The sequence below is a fragment of the Dermacentor silvarum genome, chromosome 1 (genome assembly GCF_013339745.2).
Source record: "Dermacentor silvarum isolate Dsil-2018 chromosome 1, BIME_Dsil_1.4, whole genome shotgun sequence".
Classification (NCBI taxonomy): Eukaryota; Metazoa; Arthropoda; class Arachnida; order Ixodida; family Ixodidae; genus Dermacentor; species Dermacentor silvarum.
In genome coordinates, this window is record NC_051154.1 from 184,308,232 (window position 1) to 184,326,532 (window position 18,301).

Sequence of the window (18,301 nt, forward strand, 5' to 3'; positions counted from 1 at the left end):
GCCCCTGATCTGTACAGCTAGTACCCAGAGCAGCCAAGCTACTTTCATTCGAAGTAGTGATGAACAGCTAGGATACAGAGGCTCCTTCTATAACTAGCGATGAAGTTAGAAATACCTTGCAAGACATGACCAGGGGAAAAGTAAGATGAAATAACAGTAGATTTAATCAAAGGTGGAGGAGGTACCATGCTTGAAAAGCTTGCGGCCCTTTATACGCAATGCCTCACGACTTCAAGTGTACCAGAGAGCTGGAAAAACACCAACATTATATACTAATCTTTAAGAAGGGAGACGTTAAAGAATTGAATAATTACAGACTCATTAGCTTGCTTTCAGTTTTGTAATAAATATTCACCAAGATAATTTGCAATAGAATCAGGGCAGCACTTGACTTCAGCCAGCCAAGAGAACAGGCTGGCTTCAGGAAGGGATATTCTACGATGGAACACATCTATGTCATCAATCAGGTAATCGAGAAATCTGCAGAGTACAATGAACCTCTGTATATGGCTTTCATAGATTATGAAAATACATTTGATTCAGTAGAGATACCAGCAGTCATAGAGGCATTGCATAATCAAGGAGTACAGGAGGCATACGTGAATATCTTAGCAAATATCTACAAGGATTCCACAGCTACCTTGGTTCTCCACAAGAAAAGTAGAAAGTTACTCATCAAGAAAGGGGTCAGGCAAGGAGACACAATCTCTCCAATGCTAGTCACTGCATGCTTAGAAGTATTCAAGCTCTTAGACTGGGAAAGATTAGGAGTGAGGATCCACGGCGACTATCTCAGCAACCTTCAGCAAGGGAACAAGAATTCAGGATTGCCCGTCAGCCTCTAGAGTCTGTAAAGGGATACGTTTATCTTCTGCGAACCAAGAGAACATGCAGGCAGGCTTCAGGAAGGGATATTCTACGATGGATCATATCCATGGCATCAATCAGGTAATAGAGAAATCTGCAAAGTACAATCAACCTCTCTATGTGGCTTTCATAGATTATGAAAAGGCATTTGATTCAATAGAGATACCATGAGTCATAGATACATTGCGTAATCAAGGAGTACACGAGGCATACGTGAATATTGAATGTCACGTTTCTTCGGAGGTTACGTAACCAAAGTGCTGGATTTCTTTCCTCGGATATTATAAAATGAACGCAACGGTTTATTTGTAGTCATCGGTGAAGTATTGTAGGCATCGGTGAATTTTTCCCTTTCGAATTTATTGTTTCTTTACACATTTAGGCTTTAGAATGCAGGCGAGCTTGTGCAGACAAGGAACGAGCAGATAACACAGGCTTCCGTGAGCGAGGGTGACGTGGCATCGTGGCGATGCCACGTGCAACACCTGACGCACCTCCCCTCTTGCAACACCTGACACGCCAACGCTAGAAGGTGTCCCCTTTCGCCTGCTCCGTTGAGGCGCGCACGTGATGGCATCGCAACCAATAGGAATTTAGGCGCCGTTTTGCTCAATGGGCCATTAGATGCTTTCGCATCAAAAGCTATTATAAACGTACGACATATGGCAGTGACATGCAAGAGTGGTGCAAGAGAGACATGCAAGAGACAAATATTCGTACTAAGCACGAATATTTGAACGGAGAATCGCTGCCGTAGCAATGCATAAAGTCCGTGAGCCAACCCACATTTCGACAGATGGGGCATGTACGCTTGCGCGTAAGAACATGGTTGAGATTCCTCGAATTAGACAAGAAAGGAGAGAATGGGCAAATGCTGCTGACTATCTGCTAAGGGGGGGGTGGGCGAACAAATGCGCTTAGGCAAAACGCACACTTGTCACAATACGGATACAAACGAAGCAGTAAATATAAAAGAAAACTTTTAAATAAAAGACAAGGTCACAGCACCCTGGGGCCTGCCCCACCAGTCCACCACCACTCTGTTACACTGTGTTATCATCGGCAAAAGCACTGCTCTATTAGTGTCGCCCCGTCTTTCGCTTTCCTTTCACTAAATGACCCCCCAACCTCTGAAACTTAAGGCCCAACCACTGACATGCATCGGCAAGCTTCAGCGCCAATCTCCTCTCCCTATTCTTCCACCAGTTTCTAACTTGGCGCGTGGACTAGAGCTGTCAGTTATACTCCCCTCCCTCCTTATATATTGTTTATTATTATTATCACAGAAGGGTGTAGAACTAAAGCCCGGGTGGGCCCCCAGTGTGACAGTGTGGGATGCTGCATTGCCGTAAGCGTTAGTCTCACTGTGAAAGTGGGGCTAGAATGCCCCTTCCGGGAAGGTTTATAGGAGAGCACGAGAAACGATTTTACTAGTGCCTACAGTGTTCATTTTTTAGAAAAGAGAAGTTACCCAAGCTCTCATTTATACCATGAGTGAATGTACCAAACTTATGAATCAAGTACGACTCCCTTTGTTCTCGTTTACGGTGTGAATGGAAACCGGACTGGAGAAGTATGACTCATATTCAGTCTAATGAGTGTTGTGGAAATTGAAGATGCTTTAAAAATGGGAGATTTGGCAAAGCATGAACATGTGCTTCATTGCTATTGAAGTGCAGCCTGAATGAAGTTGCCATCTGACCGATGTATTGCGTGTCACAGTCGTCACAGCGCAGCATGTAAACCACATTGCTACTGTCACAGTTGAGATCTCCGATTTTAAAGGTGAAGTTAGTAAACATTGCCTTAGCAGTGTCAGACGTGGACATGTGTTTGCACACTTTGCAACGCATTTTATTACACGGCTGGCAGCCCGAATTTTTCGTTTCTGTCACAGATGTTTTGGAGCTGGTGAGAATATCCCTCAATTGCCTCCTACAAGAGTACACCACTCGTGCCGAGTTTGTGAAGATGGAGGACAAATGACTGCTCTGTGGTAAATTATTAAAATGTTTAAACAAAATGTTAACATGAGGTAAAACTGGTGAGTGTGTCAGAATAAGATTTGTTTGATTTTCTTCAGGCCGAGTGGTTGAGCCAACCAAAATTTCTTTTCTGTCCAGCGCTCGCGCTTTCTGAATGGCATCGTTCACAATAGTTTTCAGGTAGTCTTTGCAGATCAAGCTCGCTTCCTTGAGCTTTCCGATGTGGCTGTCAAATTCAGTGACATCGGAGCAAATATGAAATATCTATGAGCTTTTGAGCAGGGAATGCTTTGTCTTTCAGTGGCAGGGATGACTACTCTTGAAGTGGAGGTATTGTTGGCAGTCGGTTGGCTTTGTTTACAACGTTATGCAGAGGGAACAACGTTGTGCTGGGATGCAAGAAAAGGCTCCTCAAGTGATGCCATGAAGAGGTTTGCATAGTTAGGCGCCATCTTTGTTCCCATTGTAGTGGAACCTACTGGTAGCCAACACTATAATCAGGACATAATATAAAATTCTAATGCACCCCAGGAATTGCAGATATATTCTTGCTATGTATGACCAACACACCACATTTTCAGAATTTTGAATCTGGCCTTTATTCACATCTTGTTTTGCCTACAGTGTCTGTCCCAAATTTCATTCATTGCAATCCTGGAATGACTAAGTAAAAGAAAGATCAAACGCCACACATTGTACTGCTGTTGGCAACGGCAACAACATTCCGATGTGAGAAAGTTACTATGCATATAACAGAAAAACTGTTGCTTTGTTATATCAAAATGCCTTTTAAATGCTGTCTCTACAGTTATGCACCAACAAAGTAGTTTTTTACAGTATTACCCTAATAATACTGCACTTCTTGCTTTGGCCGATCACAATTTCTCAACTATGCAATCTCAAAACAACAGCCAAACAAAAAGCAGATGCTTGTTCGATTCGTTCACAGATGACTTGAGCCTTCCAATGCACTTACTAGCACTGCTGTAACAATAAATATATGGAACACAATGATATTTATTTTCCTCGCCACAAGTAAGACATACCAGTACCGACAGCTACAATTGCCAAGTATGTGTAGAGGGTGCCCCACATAACTTCACCAAACCTCTAAAAAAAAAAAAAAATCAAAACCTATGTGGGTAAAACCAACATGATCCATTTCTGAGTTGCTTCATGCTAATCATAATTTTTTGTATTCTAACTAATATAGCTCGTGGCATGGCCTAGTGATCCCACTAATGCAAGAGGGCATCAGTTATGTTGCAAGGTGCTGTATTCATGTTGACCACTACTCTTTAGTTTGATTCTGTGAGTTAAGGTCACGGGAGGCAGTTCACAATATTGTTACATTCACACATGAAAAGATGTGCATTGATGAGAAGGGAAGAGGAAAGGAACGACGACTGTGCGATGGCCATTTGTTGTTCGCGCTCGCCTTTAAGGTCTGAATAAATATCTCCTGCTTTCATAACAATTTGGTAGACGTGTGAGGTAGCCCTCGTAACTGTAGAACCTATGCCGCTGCAACTTCACTACAGCCGCCGACCTGCTGGGCTTCTACCATCCCCATCTGAAATGCCCGAGGCTCCTAACTGCACCCCCTCCCCCGCCTCCATTTGAATGTGTGCAGGACTTCTGCAGCACAACAGATGCAGCAAGTACTTCTTTAGCCATGTCTTTCACTTTCTGTCAGTGCAAGACATCTGGCCATCTAAAAGTTGACAAAATAATCCGGAGATGCACTCAGTTGTGAAAGCAGGCTTCTTCTAAAGACAACACACTTCTCACGCAGCTGCCTTCTTCGCACTGCTTAAGTCGCACGGCCCATGCCATTCCGGAGTAATTTTTTGCATCGTTTGCTCTTGGGACAGCTTCCAATCAGGCTGGTCCTGAGACTTCCTAGAGTTACTGGAGAGAGTTGCCCAGTTCATCAACTATGTTGCCTGCTATCTCACCCTGCTGCCTGCTTGCCAGTCGCTGCAGCTATGTACATGCACAGATTTCACCAGCATGGTGTGCGCCTTCATTTTTTTGCGTGTGTGTTTGCACGTACATGCATGTGTGCGTGGGTTGGTTCAACTTATGTGGGGCATCCTATCCACAAAATACATGCACACAAATGCAGCTTACAGACTTGAAAACATAAGGCAGACTAGAAAGGTTAACTGGGTACAATTAAAGTTCACAATGAACATCAAACAGCCCTAGAGGTCTTATTGCACATAAACATATGCATCTTTCACACTGAGAACAGGCATAATATTGGTGCCAAAAGTTAGCAGGGTGCAGGACTTGAAAAAAAGTTTAATTTTCATAAATCTTATGCATGCAGCCTGCAATAGAGACTTGATATTTGTAGTACTGCGTGCTATCAGCACTGTGTTTCACTTTTTTGGAAGCTGCACATCCAATTCTGTACAATATCACTTTCGCACTAAAGCTGTACCACATCATGTTTTGGCACCGACAGTGCATGTGGCAATCTCCCTGGTGTCTTCAAATAATTAACCTTGCTTTTATAAAATGAATTAATGCAGCCTAGCTATACTATTCTTTTCTTTATAATTACCATTTTTTCACATTCGTTGGAGCATGTAGAGATAGGAGTAAAACATAAAATGCCTTCTTTATAATGGCAACAAAAACTAGTCGCACTGTCAATACTAATGAATCTTAGGCTGCCCAGTACTAATTTTGATATACCTACCGACCAGACCATCATGCTGAAATGCACATGTTGACTCGGGCACAAAACAACTACTATTAGGAAAATGCATGTGAGGGCACTTCATTAGAATGTTCTGAAATACTGTACAGTGCTCTAGCACATAATTAGATGCCCTGCGCTTGCTGCTGGGCGTCTGGGCAGGGTGGGGGGAGGGGGGGGGGGCGTTCACTGCAATACACCTAGAACTATAATAAATTTTAGACTAAATCATAAAGAAAACATTACTGTTTCTGAAACAGCTGAACAATGCTAATGAATGCCTTGAACACACCCGACAAATTTAGGACAGAATATGTACACTTGGAACTCCATACATTGCAAGTAGTAGTAAATTTTATGCAGAACACCGACTGAAATACATGCATATAGTCCTGACAATTTCTTAAGCAGTGCTGCTTATGTAAATGATATCATTTAAGTCAATCTGTACACTGCAAGGCAACTTGCAAACATGTTAGCTTACATGAAAAACATACTGCATAAGTACAGTGGCTTCACTATTGAAATTTTCCTCAAATTAAACGTTTACTATGCTTTCAATTATGTATTTTAGGGTGACCTCCATAGTTCTGGCAATACAGCAAAAAATGTGTGTGTTTTGCTTAGCAAAAAGCTAAAATTCAGATCAGCATGCTTAAATTATATTGGAACACACTTTTCAATTAAACAATGCAGCATAAAAGAAGATATTTTTGCCAAAAATGTCCATTCCTTTAGTTTTTTTGATAGAACACCTTATATGCACATTTAATCTTTCTATATTTACATGAATTGTGAAAGTATTCATAGAACAGACAATGATCATAAGGATCCACATAGACTGGTTCGCATATTGTCTCACTGCAGCAAGTTTAACTAATTGTGCAGTCAAGATTTGTGTTGGGTAGGTCGTCGACTGTCATTGCCACAGCCTTTATGAGGTAAGTCATGGTACCATAGCAACCACTAGGTGCAGAGTCATAGAAGTGCTGGCAAAGATTGGCCACTTTGTTGCACTGGCTCTTGGGGACACCATCCGTGGCACAGCATAAGGTGGCATCGCCATTGCAAAGTTTCTGCAAAAGAATGAATTAAAAATTTTCATAAAGAAGAGGAGTGCACACCCTTCTATCACACTTTAACATCAGCTCTATAAAGCAAGATGGTGTCGCAAAAAAAGAAAACACACAATGCAGAGTCTATGTTTGAAATAACTTGCTTACCTGATCCTCCAAGAACACCTTGTAGGCATGCTGTACCAGGCCATCGACACTTATCACTTTGTTGATAAATGTGACAACATTATGCTCAGCCAGAAGAGTAAGCACCATGATGGCTTCAACCATCAGCTGACGATACTCTGGCTGTGGGATGCAGTTCAGCACATGCTCAAACTCCAGGGCAAACTTAAGCTCACCTTGTGTCATCTGAAATAAAAGGTACTTTTACTGGGGATGAGCAAATATATATATCCCAATTCTAACTGACTTTGAATACAATAGCACTGAAGAGTGGGAGAAAAAGTAGAGTGCTGAATTCAAGTGCTCAATTCCTCCCAAATGAAAATATTTATATCCTTATTTTAACCACGAGATTGTAGTGTGGCTGGAATGGTTGGAACATGTATACCCTATTGGCAAAAAAGTAAAAGCGAGCCAGCCATTGCTGGCCACAGTATGCTGGCCTCTACATTTCAAATGAGAATGAACAAAATCATACAAAAACAATTCAACACAGTAATTAACATTACTATAGAAATGCCAATATCACTTGATAGAGAAGAAAACACTGCCCAGAAAAAAAGGTGAAACCTTAGACAGGATAGTTCAAGTGGAATGTTGCTCGCTCATTGGCATGGTACAGGCACAGTAGCTACGACCAAGCATGGCTGTTTCTTTACTTAGGTAGCATCAAGTTGCAACCTTTAATCTTTATTGCACTGGCACCACCAAAAATTATCCGGCATGGGCGTCATGAACTATACATCATATGGTACATGATGTATGGCATGAGCCACTGAACCCAGACATGTTTGGTGTTCATGCCATCTGTGCCTTTAGGATAGTGTATCTGCCTGTTGTAGGAAGATGCATTCATTATCTGTGCAAATGGCTACTTGTGACATTTTAATTAAATTAAATTCCGGGGTTCTACGTGCCAAAACCACTATTTGATTATGAGGTGTGCCATAGTGGCAGACTGCGGATTAATTAAACACCTGGGGTTTTTTAACGTGCACCCAATGCATGGTACATGGGCATTTTTGCATTTTTTCCCCATCGAAATGCAGCCGCCGCTCCCGGGATTTCATCCTGCGACCTCGTGCTTCACAGCGCAACACTAAAGCCACCACCATGGCAGGTTACTTGTGACAATTAATAGATTATTAAGAAGGTACCTTCATGCAATTCTTGTAAGCATCTCTGTAGTTCTGGTTCTTCTGAGATTTATTACAAGGCCATGTACACCCGCGAGCAAAAGTATACTGACCACAGGGTCGCTGAAAAAACTTAATTTCTTGGTAATTAACATGGATAAACTGAAATCGACAAGTACACTGGAAAGTTCGCAATGCCAAGTTTGGACTGCAGTCCTCAATTTTCTGTTTCATTCGCAGGCAGTTGAAAAAATCGGCTTTTTCGTGCAATCCCTGGTCCGTATACTTTTGCTCACGGGTGTACATATCCTGAATTTCATGTCAGCAGAATGATATATTCATGAGTTATTTGGCCATTCAAAAACTGGAATGTATGCACATCCCAAGCCTAACTATTAAATTTCAAAAACCTCTCGTGACTGCAGTTAGTAGTGGTAAAATGGTCATGGGAATGACATGTATGTTAACGTAGCTGAGCAGCATTTATGTTTAAGTGTGGCCACTAATTATGAACTCCACTGACTAAGTTAAAATAGCTCTTTCACTTTGTTGGATGATGATGATGATACAAAATATTTGTTGCAAATATTAGCAATTCACTAATTACAAACCACCCCACAGGAGTATGGGTCTCTATGAAATGTAACAAGAACAGATTTACCCTAAACCTTAGGTGTGCATGATTTCCAGGTAACTGGTTTTAAGGCAATTAGTAGCCAAATGAAAAGCAGTTGCAGTGCTCTTCATGGATGCATGAAGAGCAGCTCCATTATTCTACTACAACTGCACTTGGACCATCACCAATAAATTGGAACTTAAAGTGAAGGTGAGACTTTGCTAAAAGCCAACATGCTTGAGTATCCTGCTTGCTTGTGAAGGGCCCCTAAACCAGCTCCAACAATTTAAAAACAGTTTAAAATAAACAAGTATATTGTGTGCAGAATGTCATGCCGATCATCTTAGTTGAATATCACAAGCGATGCACAGCACGAAAGCTATAAATGAAAACAAATTATGCAGATCCTACGCACTGTGGGAATTGATATGTGAAGCATGTTGAAGGTAGCTGGCTATCCAGCATCGTTTGGGGTTTCGCAAAGAGTTACCAGGTGTCATTCTTGTCATGCCATGTCATTCAGGTCACGTCATGCATATCCTGATATATATCCAGTTAAAGAAATGACCATGGTGGCATCACAACCACGAGCACATACTTAGTGGCCCGAATGTCATGTCATACAGTTAAACCTGCTTATAACGAACCTCCATATAACAAATTCCTGGATATAACAAAGTTTTTCTATTCCCCGCTGTTACTCCATAGAAGCACATGCATTTGAGACCTCTACGTAATTAAGTGGCAGCGGGAGACCCCCTCGAAATAACGAATTTTCCTCGCCGACAACCTAGAGATTTCGCCCCAAATTTTGTCATTTTTGTGCGAGCAGCAACCGGAAGCACCTTCTCCGCCGTGACGGAATGCGAAGCGGCGTTGTTGTGCTTGGTGCGCTCGAATTCACGGCGACTGCGAGGCGAGAGCGAGCGTGAGTGCGCGAGGTGGGCCTACATCCCTCGACCCGGCGATCTTGCCGCCGTAGGCGTGACCCTTCACCCTCCCTTCATTCAAACCTGATCCCGCCGCTTGCTGCAGCTGGCCTAGCCCGCCAAGCCGGCATTCTCTTCCTGTTGATGTTGCCGGAGAAAAAAAAAAAAAGTTTTTTTTTTTTTTTTGCAACGCGCTGGCAGCACCACTCTTTGGTTACTGCGCAAGTCTCTGCGCTTCACTAACCTGACACAAGGTGACACGATGGATGGATGGATGAGGCTGAACTCTTTAAATCGGGCGGTGGCATACGCCACCTAACCATGACTACACTATACACTATACGACGCTACGACGCCATCATGTCGCTCGCTCTTCATTTCCGACGCCTCGCGCTTGTGCGAAACGACAAGCGTCCACGCATCCAGTACCTGGTGTGACATTCCAAAGATGAATGCTTCGACTAAGAAACGCAAAGATATTGACCTTGTCTGCAGTTTGCTTTGAAGATAAGACCGCGTGGGCGCACACTTTTTCCACATCGCAGATTGCTGTCAAGATACGGCGGTCGCCGCCGAAGTAAACGCCTCCCTTTCTCGCCTCCCCCGCCGTGCCTAGCGCGGAAGAGCACTTCCGCCTCTGCCCCCTTCTCCCTCGCGCGCGCGAGATTGAGTTGCCTGACCCCTGCAAGCTTTCACTCGCACACACAGCGTATGGCACGTGGCGACGATGTTGTCGTGTTTGGACTTTACACGGAACCTCAAAGTGACGTCCACGGGGACGGCACAAATGCGCTTCGCAATAAAATGTGCTTCTGCGTGGTTACTACTCCGACGGCGACAGCGAATTCGCACCCCCTATCGGCAGCTTCTCCACGTTACCGGGAACTTTTCTCGAAGGCCATGCTTTTGTGCGCGGCAATCGGGAACGAATGTACGAGCAGGAAATACGTCATGGTGGCCATGTTTGTGAGTTCACTATTGCTTGCGACTGTCGCCAGAATGTCGCAACTCGAGAATCGAACGTCTGCGCACATGAGATTTTGCCGAATTTATGCCTGTGCGTGTAGAACAAGAAAAATAGTACGTACTAACCGTTTTGTTGGCAATGAGCGACTACGGCTTAAGCGGTCAGCCAATACATGGGGTTCAATGGGGGCTGGGTAGGGGAATCTTTGCGACTACGTTTAAAGCGCAATTACGCATTAAGCGAGTATGTATTAACGAGGTTTGGCTGTACTATCCTTACTTTGTATAGCTGAGTGCTAATTTGCTGTCGCAATCACAAAGACCTTCGCCTTTTGGGCGAAACTGGGACTTTTTTTGTTCATCGCAACTTTAGTGTATTGGGAGTAAATCTTGAGCGATAGTACATACGGTAAGCGTTTCTTTTTCGAATTTTCATGCCGAACCTGCATATAACGAAATCCTCTTTATAACAAAGTTTTTTGGGAATTTGTCAATTTCGTTATATCCAGGTTTAGCTGCATATCCATCAAAAGAAACTACCATAACGGAATCATGACAATGAGCAGTTCATGTCATTCATGTCATGCATGCTGGCATGCATGCATGCAATGCATATGCTGATATATATCCAGTTAAAGAAATGACCCCAACGGCATCACCAGCACATACATAGCGGCCCAAATGCTATGTCATGCCATGTTTTCATGTCATGTCATACATATCCTTATATATATGTCCAGTGAAAGAAACAACCATGATGGCAACACGACCACAATCACATGCCTAGTGGCCCGAATGTCATACCACGTCATTCAGTCATGTATGCATGCCATGTCATGCATGCATATCCTGATACATATCCAGTTATAGTGGCTCAAGCTAGAAGACAACTTGGGACACTGGATCAACAAATGAGTCTTAGATAGATAGATAGATAGATAGATAGATAGATAGATAGATAGATAGATAGATAGATAGACTCAAAGTACATGAAGTAGGCAGGGAATGTTTCATATTAAAAAATAAGACTGCACTCCTTTCTGGTACCAGCTTCTCCAACTATTCTCCATGCATGGCATCAGTAGTGGGGCCAGACAGGATATCAAGATAGCAGAATATACCAAGTGGTCGTTTACGAGTGACATCAGTTTCGCTGAACCTGCCAGTGTGCGTTTGCCATGCAGTCATATCCGTCTACTCTTTCATCTTCGTCATGGTGCCACAGCAGTGAGTCGGCATGGCATGTCACTCATTGGCATAACCATCAGCGAGGGGGTTTGGGGGTCGAAACCCTCCCCCAAATTTTTCTGACGAACCCGCCCCGTTCCCCCCTCTCCCACGGAACAGAAAGTTTCAGGAGGCAGGCTCAGAAAGAGCGACATAAATGAAAGGGAAAGGCTGAATGTGAAACCAAAAGTCGAGGGCTAGCGGCGGTCCGAAGGGAAGGGGGGTTGTCACGAGGGTGATCCCCTCTCCAACGTAAATGCACAAAACATCTTCACCGTTGCGCCAAGAACAAATAGGCGAAAGGTGCCGTTCACCACGCATCCGCATGAGCTCGCATCTGATTGTGAAAAAAGCAACTACAATTGTGCTTGTTGGAAGAAAAATAATTTTGCTGGCCGCACTGGCGATGGCTGACACCTGAACATTGGCCAGAAAGGGGGGTGGTGCAATGAAGAGGGAACAGAATTGGAGAAAGCACAAAGTGGGGAGCAAAAAAGTACAGAGGTCGATTTAAAATAATTACAGTATTTACAATAGCGAATACATACTAGGACAATTTACACAGACATTTTGCCTCCCATACAGGGGACACAGCGGCTAGTGGGCGATTAAGAAAGCCCATTTCAAGAGGTGCAAGCCGACAGGCTATTGTATCTAGTAAGATTCAAGAAGCTTTCGGGGGCCTCAGCTTCGTTCACGGCTGGTGTCGAGGCGTTCTTGAAGTGAACACGCAAGTTCATCCACGCCGCTGCTCCCCCCAGGCGTATATGCCTATGACAGGCACATAGCGATTATGGGAGTGGAGAGAATTTTTCCTTGTTGGAAGAATGATGACTTTGTCATTCTCTGGAGAACGACCAGCCCTTGCTTTGTGCCTGTCACCGGTTGCACACACAAAGTGCACTATGAGATACTCTGTGGATAAAAAATGCGTAGCCTGACCTTGTTGCTTGCATGCATATTTGAGGCGTGGACACAGAGGCAATGAAAAAAAACATTTTTCAGCTGTAGAACCCCGCCTTCTCTGAATCCAATGTTTAGGACCGCTATGTTTAGGATCACACTCCTTGGACAAATGGGCGCAAGGAATGCGCTGCTTTCGGAGAAAAAAGTTGGAAAAAGGTGTCGCCCAGTGCCTGTAGCAGAAACCAAGCAACACTTGGTGCCTGTAGCAGGCACCGGGCAGCACTATTGTGGCCCCACCCATGACGCTCCTCTACCTCATTCCAGATCATGTAAACCATAACTGTTGAAGGGGAATCAGTGGTAAAAATTCCACACACAGAGAAAGATGGGACAAGCACGTGCTTAAAACTTCGGGGCATTGTTGCTCCCCACCACGCCTTTGTTTCGTCGAAGAGCTTCTCATTTGTGGTACTTGACCGAAAGAAACCTATTGACCCTTCTTGCGGCGATCCCGTAGGCGCTGCCATGTTTGATCACGTGGTGACGCGTCCACTGCTTGCCTCAACTGCCTCCGTTGCCTCCAGGTTTCCAATGGATGTGTATGACGCCGGTGCAGCTTAGCAAACCTGTTTCGGGAAATATTGTAGACGGTGACTCGGTGGACGACACAAAGCTTTGGCCACAGCTTCAGAGAACACGCAAAATCGCTTTCGCAGCTGGTTAAGCTACGTCCAAACGGCGTGAGCAACGTATATGGTACTTGCTCTAAAAGCGGGGCTAAATATGTATTCCAAGCTATCTAAACTTTCTGCTCATGAATTGAATTAGGATTAGCGTGTTTTGCTCTTCGTTCTTTATTTGGCAAATAGCAGCGGCTTGTCATGTTTCTGACTCAGTAAAGCTTCTTGGTGCGGTCACTATCTGATTATTTTCTGTCTAATCACTCGCGAGTGTGCTCAGTTCCGTTGGATTTGTTCTTGCTGCGCATAAGGCTTGAAACGTAGCTGTTCTGTACATTGTAATACCTTGTAACAAAGACGTATTATCGCTAGTAACTCGCTTACTCTTGTGGGCCATCATGAAACATTCAGCTAGACCATTCATGCGCTATCGGTGTAGTACCGTCCTTTATTGTGCATATACAGTGCGCATATATTCAAGTATGCACCTATTCACTTATTCTTGACACGTAGGCGAAAGAGTGGGCGTAAGTTTCCGTGCCAGATGTGTGTAGATACTGTGCAAGAAACCTACTATGACAGGAAGCGGCGCTACTCCCTTTATCATTGTTTAAAGAGCGGTACTCACTCTTGCCGAAGTACCGGGGCTGAAGCCCTTTCTTTGAAGGTTAGTGAAACAACGCTGGCAGATGAGCAAATTTCTGTACCCTCGAGGAAAGCCGTACATCTAGAAGTGCCGGAAACATGTACGGACAGTTGCAGCAGCAGTCAGCAAACTTGGCCACACAGATTCATTCCATTCCTTAATATATGCCAGTCACTATTTTTGCAGCTAACTACATGTCTTTCCACATGATTCAATCCAGCATGATTGGAGCACAGTGCGTTAGCGAAAACTCAGTTGCATATCTGACAGCTGATTGCACAGAAGCAAAGTAGAAGCGGTAATGGTTTTGTATTCGTGCGTGGTTGCTGAAGCGATGTACAGCGTGCCACCGAAATCGCCATCTCGTTTCTCTAGAACAAACTTCTCCGCGAAAAGGGTCAATACAGGTTTCTTCAGAAAGAAAGACTAAACGCAACACCCCAGGGGCGCTCCGTGCTAACACGACTACGATACCCCCTAACGCCACAGTTCTGCGGAGACAAGACCACACTTATGCCACCTGATCTACGAGCAAGAATCCATGTAAACCCCATCCCACGTCACATGAACCCTTAATTCCACGTGAAACGGCGACAAGCCCAAGCAGCCATCCTGCGCAAAAGGCAGGAGGACGCAGACACATACTTTACTGATGCGGGCTTATACCCCAGAGGTGAGACAGCGACTCCTACTTATGTGGCTGTCGCGACAAACCGGGGGAGACCGATCGTACCAGTGTCCGTACGCACGACTTCAAGCGCCACGGCGGAATCCGCAGCCGTAGCCCTAGCCATCCGAGATGCTGAGGCCAAGAGCCAGTCGGCTTATATACTCACAGATTCACAAGACACCTGCCGGCTCTTCCTTCGGGGAGTTCTACCGGCCGGGGTCCTTCGCATACTAGGACCAAGCCTCCAAATAGACCACAGGATAACCTGGTGCCCCGCGCATACCGGAGTGGAAGGCAACGATCGAGCGGATCGTCTGGCTCGAGGTATCACAGGCTGAGCCGCGATACATACCGCTTGAACGGACACCTCTCCGACACCCGGCAGCACACCGAGAGACATACTTGAGGCACAACGACTAGGAAGACGAACCAAAGCTCCATCTCACCCCAAGCTCAACAGGTGACAGGCGAGGGACTGGCGCCGAATACAGACAAACACCTACCCACACTTACATAGACTCCACAAAATATTTCCAAACAAACACAGCGACAGATGTCCATGGTGCGACTCCACCCTGACACTAGAACACATCACTTACCAATGCACGCAGCATCCGGCAGACGCTGTCTCGCCGCTACTTAACGATACACTTAGCAATTGGTCGTGGGAGGCGTGACTCTCTGAACTGGACTTGGGAAGCCAAATGGCGACCCTCGACCAGGCCCGGCATGCCGCAATAGCCAGTGGGGCCCTGGAAGAGGGGCTCCACCCACAGTAACCAAGCACAATCTTTATTTAAATAAACTTGTTTCTCTCTCTCAGAAAGGAAGATTTGCAGTGGAAGAAACATTCACCCTGATCTGGAGATAGAACCAGGGACAAACGCCTTTCAGGGGGCAGTCGCTCTATCATATGAGCAACCACTGATTACAGGGCAAGGCCGAATTGATTGACAACTCAAGGCGTAGGGACACAGAACATGGCTAATTGGTTTTGCGAAAGTCTGCAAGGTGGAGGACATTTCATGAAAGGAAAAAATTGGCATCCACCTGGGCTGTACATGAAGCTACAAGTAGCTTCATGCTACTTGTAGTTTTTTTATCATTATAACAATCTTTCTCTTTCATGCTGCAGTTAATTGCCCTGAAAGAAACAGGCTTCACATCGTGCTTACAAAATTCACATTTTTTAAGAATTATTTACGAAATAGATTAGAATGGGTATAAATGCTGCTCTTGCTGCAGGTAGATGTGAGCAGGTGTTGCAGTAATATAAATTACCATTTGTAATAAATATTGTGGTGAGATATAGAAGTGAATAATACAACATATAAGCTGTAGAAAGGAGTACTACATGTCGTTGCAATGGGCCTTGCTTACACGAAGCTCCCATGAATATGTATGGACTGCTTCCGTTTCTCACGGCTTTAAGATAAATAAAAACTGCATCGGCTTTCAAATAAATAAATACTGAATGAAGCTTTCAAGTGGAATGAAAGACGGTAATGCAGTACAGTGTAGACCGCTTATAACGTAAGTCACCGGAGTCGCGAATATCCACACTATAAGCGGTACCGCACTATAACCAAAGCAACAATTTTCAAGGCCTGCACATATGCAAAACATGTGCACCGAGCCGCCACGCGTATGCGACAGTCGAGGAATGCGGCTAAAATGTTTGCATTCAATTTACAGTCGAATCTCGTTAATTTGAACCAAATCACACGGCGGCGCCTCCGACCGGCATTGCTCCGGCACCGCCATAGAGTAAAAGCTTAGGAGAGACCCCTCAATGTCGCGCACGAACAAAAAAAAAAAAAAAGAAAGAAAAAGAAAAAAAAACAACGCGGCGGAAATTTCACCCTCTCTCAAATGGCAATGTCGCCGATTCTGCGTTGCGCCGGAACATGCGTGTACGTGCCGATGTCTCAGCCACGCTACCGTAGCCACGCGTAGAAAATGGCAGTGAACCCTTCTTTCTCCTTTATGCTTCCTTTACTTTCTAGTCACGTGCTGACTTGCATGCTCAGAGGGAATCAGCGGCGCTGTCCCAGGCCGGCCAACGAAACTGCCCACGCCGGCAAACGCCCACTTCCCGATAACGGCAGAAAACAAAACTTCGGGGAGTTGGCGTTGGGCCGGCTGGAGCGGCAGCGCCTGCACGGCGGCGGGCGCGCACGGTGACAGTCGGAAGTGAGGGAGCTACGAGGGAGGGCGAGGGGAGCCACCGAAGCGGCAGAGATGCCCAGGCGAAATCCGCTTTCCTGCCGCCCTCCTCCCTCACATTCCACGGTCTCCGCGTGCGCCGGCGCCGCCCGCTCCCTGAAGTTTCGTTTACTGCCGTTATTGTGAAGCGTGCGTTGGCCGGGGTTGGCAGTTTCGTGGCCCTCGCTCACTATGCGCGCTGTGATAATTCACGACTCGCACTCAAGATTCTGGTTTCAGCCTCACTGGCTGTTCGTTCGCACAACGTGCCCTTCTCCTCCACTTCGTCTCTCTTTCTTCCTCGAGCACTCCTTGGGGCGCCCGTTTGAGGGGAGCGTTCGCCGTCTCCACTGACTTCCGTACTCCGAGGTAGCCGCACTGTAACTGGTATTTCGTTTCCCGCAACTGCGCTATAAGCGATACGTGTATACATAGAGTGCTATGGGAAAATTAACGGGAGTCTGAAAAGACTGCACTATATCCGGTCCTGCACTAATAAGCGGTTACGTTATAAGTGGTCTATACTGTATTTAACCTGCATAAAGGTCACATAATTGCCATTCACCATGATAACAACATGAACAAGCGTGCCACAATATTTAGTTCTCTCATGAGCACTACAAGAAAATTTGCAAACATAACCTGGACTTAGCGCATTTTTGTGTTAAGAAAATCAAGTCACCTGTGTTCTTTTGAGCGGTGCTGGATCTGCAACCTTACAGTCTGAAGGTAAACAAAAAATGTCACCTGTCATCAATTGTCATTTTGTTAATGTTGCACGTACGCGTGAGTGAGAAAAACGATGACTGGTGAACGTGCTTGCGGTCCCAAGTTGGAAAAGACAAAGAGGACGTGGTGTGATGCAGCGGTGAGGGCGAACAGGGAGCACGACGTTGCGGTGAGGGCATCAAACTACTGTCAGATGCCGAGGAGCGATTCCAGGAGCTGCGCGGCCAATAGTCGTTGCCAGACGATGCATGTGCTGGCCACGGGACACCATGGGGCCGTTCGCAGGGTCGTGAAAACTCTGAGGGCTGGCCATACCACGTGGTCATACGCTGGTCGCAAAACCGCGATATATGACCTGGGACACCGCAAGAGTAACACACCGGGAAAGGTCGAAACCGTGGTTATTCATCGATGAACCGAAGATTCTCATTTTCCCTCGTGTAGTGTTGGTTCATGGCGTGTGTCATGACGAGACATCGGGCGTTGAGAAGGCGTGCACTGAGCTCGTCGGTCATAGCGCGGAGTCGGAGAGCGTATTGTCATTCGAGACTCTGGGGCTGTGCTGTACTTTACGGCCGCTGTGCTAACCATCGGTTGCCAAGGGGCCGAATGTGGCGCAGTCATAGCCTCACGTGACATGTACATGCCATGGTGGTCAGCTGTTGAACACGACATCTCTTCGCAGCGGGAAAGTTCCTCGCGGACAATCTGTCGGATGGTCGAAGGAAGGTTGAGGCAAGAGCTCGTGTCCACACTGGCAACCGTCGTAACGTTTGCCAACTGACCAA

At 45.5% G+C, this 18,301-nt stretch overlaps 1 protein-coding gene across 7 annotated transcripts in view; it reads right to left on the reverse strand.

Annotated features, from left to right (window-relative positions):
• Window positions 1–3,409: 3,409 nt before the first annotated feature.
• The window catches only part of LOC119435975 (probable phosphorylase b kinase regulatory subunit alpha), a 128,981-nt gene continuing 114,089 nt past the window's right edge, over window positions 3,410–18,301 (reverse strand). For all 7 annotated transcript variants that reach the window (XM_049658318.1, XM_049658322.1, XM_049658331.1 and 4 more), the window contains 2 exons: window positions 6,786–6,989; window positions 3,410–6,638 (listed from right to left, as the gene is read on the reverse strand). In XM_049658318.1, the coding sequence (XP_049514275.1) occupies window positions 6,435–6,638; window positions 6,786–6,989 (408 nt within the window). In that variant the 3' untranslated portion in view covers window positions 3,410–6,434. The remainder of the gene's footprint in view (window positions 6,639–6,785; window positions 6,990–18,301) is intronic.